This window comes from Puma concolor, chromosome B2 (assembly GCF_028749965.1).
Source record: "Puma concolor isolate L17-30 chromosome B2, mPumCon1.1.hap2, whole genome shotgun sequence".
Lineage (NCBI taxonomy): Eukaryota > Metazoa > Chordata > Mammalia > Carnivora > Felidae > Puma > Puma concolor.
Window position 1 is genome coordinate 30,072,296 of NC_141671.1, and position 6,325 is coordinate 30,078,620.

General features: G+C 50.2%; 1 protein-coding gene across 5 annotated transcripts; it reads left to right on the plus strand.

The window, feature by feature from the left end:
- The first annotated feature begins 460 nt into the window (after positions 1 to 460).
- On the plus strand, positions 461 to 6,224 carry GTF2H4 (general transcription factor IIH subunit 4). Of its 5 annotated transcripts, none has more exons than XM_086706493.1 (14): positions 461 to 713; positions 1,347 to 1,489; positions 1,748 to 1,852; positions 2,202 to 2,333; positions 2,600 to 2,696; positions 2,785 to 2,873; positions 3,070 to 3,181; positions 3,317 to 3,385; positions 3,588 to 3,671; positions 4,064 to 4,196; positions 4,422 to 4,513; positions 5,186 to 5,233; positions 5,381 to 5,459; positions 5,930 to 6,224. In XM_086706493.1, the coding sequence occupies exons 2-14, from the start codon at positions 1,347 to 1,349 to the stop codon at positions 6,100 to 6,102; spliced, it is 1,356 nt and encodes a 451-aa protein (XP_086562619.1). In that variant the 5' UTR covers positions 461 to 713; the 3' UTR covers positions 6,103 to 6,224. The 5 variants fall into 5 exon arrangements, with proteins under 5 accessions (XP_086562619.1, XP_086562615.1, XP_086562616.1 ...); XM_086706489.1 differs by having other exon boundaries at positions 462 to 681; positions 4,383 to 4,513; XM_086706490.1 differs by having other exon boundaries at positions 462 to 656; positions 4,383 to 4,513.
- Positions 6,225 to 6,325: the final 101 nt, after the last annotated feature.

Below are 6,325 nucleotides of genomic sequence, written 5' to 3' on the forward strand. Positions count from 1 at the left end.
CGAAACGGGTTGGTGGGAGCATGGTGGACGTGGCAATTAAGATTTATTGAGTACTTACAAGCCGAGTAAGACGCATTGAGTGGTACTCCTAACTTGCGAAAACGCTCTAGAGAGTGCTGTATTTCAATTTTACGAGAAGCAAAGAGCTCAAGGAGCTCAGTTTCGTGTGTCTCTGAACTAAGCGTCTCACTTAGGAGACGCTTGCCTCTGACAGCAAGCCCTAGCGACCCTTCTCCTCCCTGGGTCCCGCCTTCCGCCTAGGTCGGTTAGAGTCGCCGTTAGCTGCGTGAGCGGAAAGCGACGCGGAACTAAGTGGCGCTGCCTCCGGTGTCTCGGACTCTCTCAATTAAAGGCCAGCCTCCCTCCTCTTGGCTTCCCCGCGGTGCCTTTTGGGAGTTGCAGTCAGACGCGCTTCCGCTCACCCTAGGGTGAGTCCAGAAAAGACTCCAATTCCCAGAAAGCCCCGCGGCGGGCGAGTGAGTGCAGTGCCTGTTCTTATCTTTCCTACTTTTCCACCCCTTCCCCTCCTTTCCTTCTCTTCTGAATCCTACACTCTGGACTCCTGTCTAGTTCTTTGTCCCTCTCCCCATCTTTTTCTCTCGTTTTCCATCGTACATTCTCCTATTCCAGGGAGCCAACGCCAGACATTAGCTCCGGTTAAGCGACGACTTGAGACTCAGGGTGCACGAGGGCGGGGGAATCGACACAGAGTGGTAGGGGGGCCGAGAGAGAGGGGGGTGGGGAGGTATAAGAGATTTGAGTGAGAGGCGAGGAGTAGGAGGAAAGTAGGAGAGAAGTTAGGAGATCGGACGTATGGATCAGGGTGAATGCGGTATAGTCTTGGAGGGGAAAGAGGAAAGGTGGGCGTAGATTTGGGAGACAAGGAGGAGAAAGGTAGTTCATTGCTGTGCCCGGCAGGACCTGTGGGGCCGAGAAATAAGATGGGAAGGATTGACAGATTTGGAGCTCATAAGCTGATCTGACCAGAAGAGGTGGAAGGGAGAGAGGATTGGGCTCAAACAAGTTTCCTTGTCACTGCTTAGGTAAAGATGAGACAAGATATTGAAATAAAAAAAAATGATTTTGCCAATATGGGACTATTAACAATTCATTTGTTTGGAAATTGAGAGAAGACTGGAGTTAAGGCCAGAAGTGGGGTGAGGAGGCAGGAGAGGAGAGGAGGTTGGTTAGGTTTGGGAGAAAGGAGAGATGAATGACATAGAAAAGGAAATCACAGAAAGAATGGGTTATTGTGGGGGCCAGTGGATCTGGAATTGGGAGGTGAGGTGAGGGATGACACTGACATGGACTGGGGGGGGGTGCATTTCTGACTTTGCATCTCTCAGATGATGGAGAGCACCCCCTCAAGGGGCGGACTGAACCGAGTCCACCTACAATGCAGGAACCTGCAGGAATTCCTAGGGGGCTTGAGCCCTGGCATATTGGACCGATTGTATGGGCACCCTGCCACCTGTCTGGCTGTGTTTAGGTAAGGATCCCCTTCATGGCAGGGACCACGTTGAGGAAATGTAATGGGGCCAGCACACTGGAATAAGTTATGGGTTGAAGCTTAGCTTTGGGGGACTTGGAGATTAAAGTGTGTCAGGCCAAAACAGATGGAGTTAATGGGGGCAGCAAGACTGGTAAAGGTGTGGGGAGTGGGATGAGATGTTTAAGAGGCTGTTGAGGGCAGAGATGCAGATGAGGCAGTTTTTGATAATAACATTTTATCTCTACCCCCTTCCAGGGAGCTCCCCTCTTTGGCTAAGAACTGGGTGATGCGGATGCTCTTTCTGGAGCAGCCTTTGCCACAAGCTGCTGTAGCCCTGTGGGTGAAGAAGGAATTCAGCAAGTGAGTCTCTGCTGCATGCTCAGCCAGATACACGTTTCTCAACAGCTAGATATTCCAAGTGTTCCTTGGGACACTTCCAGGAAATATTAATGGATATATCCCAAAGCTTGTATTTAAATAAGTTTGGGAAACTCTGCATACTGTATTTTCCCCCTTGGAAAAATGTGATGTCTACAACAAGGTTCTGGTAGGTATTGCAGTAAGAAATTTGCCTTAAGAAGACACTGATTTCACTCTGAAATAGTGTTCCAAGGGATTACCAGTTCAGAAAAGGCAGAAATAGGAGACTTTGTGCGCCTCCTTGTTTTTGTTCTCTAGACACCCCCTCACCTCTTTGCTTCTGTTTCAGAGCTCAAGAGGAAAGTACAGGGCTGCTGAGTGGCCTCCGTATCTGGCACACCCAGCTGCTCCCTGGTGGTCTCCAGGGCCTCATCCTTAACCCCATCTTCCGCCAGAACCTCCGCATTGCCCTTCTGGGTGGGTATGTCACTTCCATCTTCCTAAACTAGGAGAGGGGAACTAGGAATTAAACTGCTGGAGGGGGTGCCCCTGAGGGGCCTCTCTGGGACTTAGTGGGCTCCACCTGTGGGAGCTTGTTTAGGAATAAGTTGGACTAGATGTAGCTGCATGCTATAGGAAAGAAATGTCTTCTACTCATAGCCCATGGAGATAAGGGGGGGAAATAGGGCAGGGGAACAGGCAGGAAACTCTGGCAGGGTTCCTTACTCTTTGCCCATCCTGGCATAGGGGTAAGGCCTGGTCTGATGACACAAGTCAACTGGGTCCAGACAAGCACGCCCGGGATGTTCCCTCACTTGACAAGTACGCCGAGGAGCGATGGGAGGTGAGGACTTGGGACTCTGTCTCGGCTTGTGCTCATACTTCCACTGGCCCATAGAGCATTGTTCTCTCTGTTCACTTCTGTTTCTCAGGTGGTCCTGCACTTCATGGTGGGCTCCCCCAGTGCAGCCGTCAGCCAGGACTTGGCTCAGCTTCTCAGCCAGGCTGGGCTCATGAAGAGGTAAGGAAACCAGAGGTACATCAGATCCCTGCTAAACTGAGTGTCCAGGGTGGGTTAGGATTACAGGTGGTTAACTGAAAAAGGAGAGCTGAGTGGAGAATAGCCAGAGAGAAATCAAGAAAAAACATGAGAGGACAAGTGGGGATGGTGGCTTTTCTCTGCATCCCTCTACCCTTGTCTTTGTCTATGTCTCTAGCACTGAACCTGGAGAGCCACCCTGCATTACGTCGGCCGGCTTCCAATTCCTGTTGCTGGACACCCCTGCCCAGCTCTGGTACTTTATGTTGCAGTATTTGCAGACAGCCCAGGTGAGGAGGCCAGGCATGCTCTGCTCTTCTCAAGACCCATGAAGAGACTACCCCTGCAGACTATTTCCTGATGTTCTCTTCCCTCATTCTCTCCCTTCCATCCCTCCTACTTTGTTTCTGTCCATTCCTCCGTAGAGTCGGGGCATGGACCTGGTGGAGATTCTCTCCTTCCTCTTCCAGCTCAGCTTCTCTACTTTGGGCAAGGTAAACAGGGGGATGGAGCTGGGGGCTTGTGTGGGCAAGCTGATGGGTGGAGAGATGAGAAGGGGAAGTCAGGTTATGGACAAAAGTGTGAAAGATAAGAATGAACAAAGCACAGATGGGAAAAGAGGGAATGAGTGTATAGGGTTGAGAGGGGGAGAATAGGATGTATTTTGGATTCCAACTGGGCACCTCTCTTTCCCAGGATTACTCTGTGGAAGGTATGAGTGATTCTTTGTTGAATTTCCTGCAACATCTGCGTGAGTTTGGGCTTGTTTTCCAGAGGAAGGTATGAACACCCAGATACACGGCTTCTAGGGAAGAGGCAGGGTGGTCTGTTGCCTTGGCCTTTAAAAAGGAGTGGGGTCTCAGGTGTTAGCTACACTTGTAGTGAGTATAGGGTAAGTGTAGAGTTGTTGAATCACTATGTTATGTACCTGAAACTAATGTTACATTGTATGTCAACTATATCAAAACAACAACAAAACAAAAAACAAAAAGAGTGGGTCCCAGGGGACAGTAGCAGGAAGTAGTTGCCAGGACTGAATACTTGGGTCCCTTGGAGGAGACAAGTTGTGAGTTGAGGCTTTGTGCCCTGGAAGGGGTCTGTCTCAGATAGGAAGATGTTGGTTAGTGACACCTGAGCGAGGGCCCCCTGCCTTTCCTTTCTGTCTTTTCCAGAGGAAATCTCGGCGGTACTACCCCACACGACTGGCCATTAATCTCTCGTCAGGTGTTTCTGGAGCTGGGGGTACTGCCCATCAGCCAGGCTTCATTGTTGTGGAAACTAATTACCGACTGTATGCTTACACAGGTGAGGCCAGACAGAGGGCCCCAAGGACAGCAGGTTGGGGATGGGAGTGGGGAGGGAGTGCCAGTTTACGTTTATATTTACCTGGCAGTTTAGAGTTCTCTGACATTCCTCCTCACACTTGAAGGTAATGAGGGAGTCTGGGTATGGGGATACCCTCCTTATCTTCTCTTCCTATCCCTGGGTCAGAGTCGGAGCTGCAGATCGCCCTGATTGCTCTCTTCTCAGAGATGCTTTATCGCTTCCCCAACATGGTGGTGGCGCAGGTGACCCGGGAGAGCGTGCAGCAGGCCATCGCCAGTGGCATCACAGCCCAGCAGGTACCCCCACTTGGGGAAGGTGGGGTGGGAAGATAGACTGCACTTTGGCTATGGGGTACAAGGTACTCATCTTACAGAGGCTAACATTGGCTCTGTTACAGTAGATGGCGGTGAGTTCTTTGTGTTTGAGTATAGACCATGCACACGAAGAGAAGTCAAGGCTTTAACTGTGGGAAAAGGCAGACCCTCCATGGGCAAAAACATGGGGGAGGAGGTATAGATTTGTGTCTTCACTACTAACCACTTCCTATCTGCATAAACAGCTTGGTTGCTTCACTTCTCTGAGCCTCAGTTTCCTCATCTGGAAAATGGAAATAATGACAGTTCTCACCTTACGGGGTTTTTGGGAGGATTCAATGAGAGAATAGCAGTAAAGCATTTAGCTCAGAGCCTGCCATGCAGTAAGTGCTCAAAAGTTAATAGTTGCTGCTATTTTAAAGAAAAAACAAAACAAGACTATGGAAAGGGCAAATGTGCTAGAGCACATTTAGCAGACATAACCAATAGGAACAGCAACTTGGGACAACATCTGAACAGGGATGGGTTAAAGACAGGCATGGCTATGGATTTTTAAATAGTAAGGTGATATTTTACTGACATCAGATGACAGCTTAGGTAGCTTTCCTGCCCTCTTACTTGAGCTCCTGATCCCATTCTTGTCTGTTTTCTTAGATCATCCATTTCCTAAGGACAAGGGCCCACCCAGTGATGCTCAAACAGGTATCAAGCTGCTGGAGGCTGACAGCCCCTGGCACCTGGTGATGAAGTGATGGAAAAGAGAAAGGGGCATCCAAGTCCGGGGAGTAGACAGCTGGGGTTGCCTGGGGCAGTATTCCTGAATCTTATAGCCATTTCTTGCTTCTACAGTCACCTGTGCTGCCGCCCACCATCACGGACCAGATTCGGCTGTGGGAGCTAGAAAGGGACAGACTCCGGTTCACTGAGGGTGAGTGGCTTCTGGTGGTTGGTTCTTGGTCATTGGCCAGAAGAAAGACAATTTAGTCTTGATGAACTGAAAAAGCTATTCATGCATTTTATTTTTTTGTTTACTGCATGGGCTGGTAGAGAAAAGTTGGCAAAACACTTTTATTTTGGGGATGAGCCTGTAGTAGTAAGTAAATTGTCTCAAATCTGTGCAATTTGGATTCAGTAGAAGAGGGAATTGGGAGGGATAATTCACATTAATTTCTCCGATTTGGTGAGCATTAGTTGGGTTTCTTTACTGTGTTACATTGCCTTACTGAATATGGCTGGATCACGCTAGTGTTAGGATGAGCCCTGAAACAGACAAGCATAGAGAATTAGTTTTCAGATTGTGGTGGGTGGCAAGCCCAGGCCAATGACCCGAGGCTGCCACGCAGGGGTCTCATTTCTTGCCTTTTCTCTCTCCCACCGCCCCTTTCCTGCGGACTCCAGGTGTACTGTATAATCAGTTCTTGTCGCAAGTGGACTTTGAGCTGCTGCTGGCCCACGCTCGGGAGCTGGGCGTTCTGGTGTTCGAGAACTCGGCCAAGAGGCTGATGGTGGTGACCCCGGCCGGGCACAGCGACGTCAAGCGCTTCTGGAAGCGGCAGAAGCACAGCTCCTGAGAGTGCGGGCTCAGACCCGGGCGGGGTGGGGCGGCTGCATGGAGGCGGACGCAGCCTTAGAACTCAGGTGTTTTTTTATTTACACGCCGGACTCTTATTGTTTAATAAAGTTGTGGAAGTGAGCCACGGTGCCCCCTGGGCGCCTCCCCGCGTGGCTTTTCGTTTATCCTCGTTGGACCTGCACCTTACAGCGCTGGCAGCCCACCTGACCGCCGGAAAGCGA

What these genes read in the sequence shown, in the direction of transcription:
- GTF2H4 (XM_086706489.1), top strand. Translation starts at nt 1,347, where the DNA reads ATGATGGAGAGCACCCCCTCAAGGGGCGGACTGAACCGAGTCCACCTA. An exon ending in GTGAAGAAGGAATTCAGCAA is followed by an intron (nt 1,853 to 2,201) that starts GTGAGTCTCTGC and finishes CTTCTGTTTCAG; the next exon opens with AGCTCAAGAGGAAAGTACAG. An exon ending in GCTTCTCTACTTTGGGCAAG is followed by an intron (nt 3,386 to 3,587) that starts GTAAACAGGGGG and finishes TCTCTTTCCCAG; the next exon opens with GATTACTCTGTGGAAGGTAT.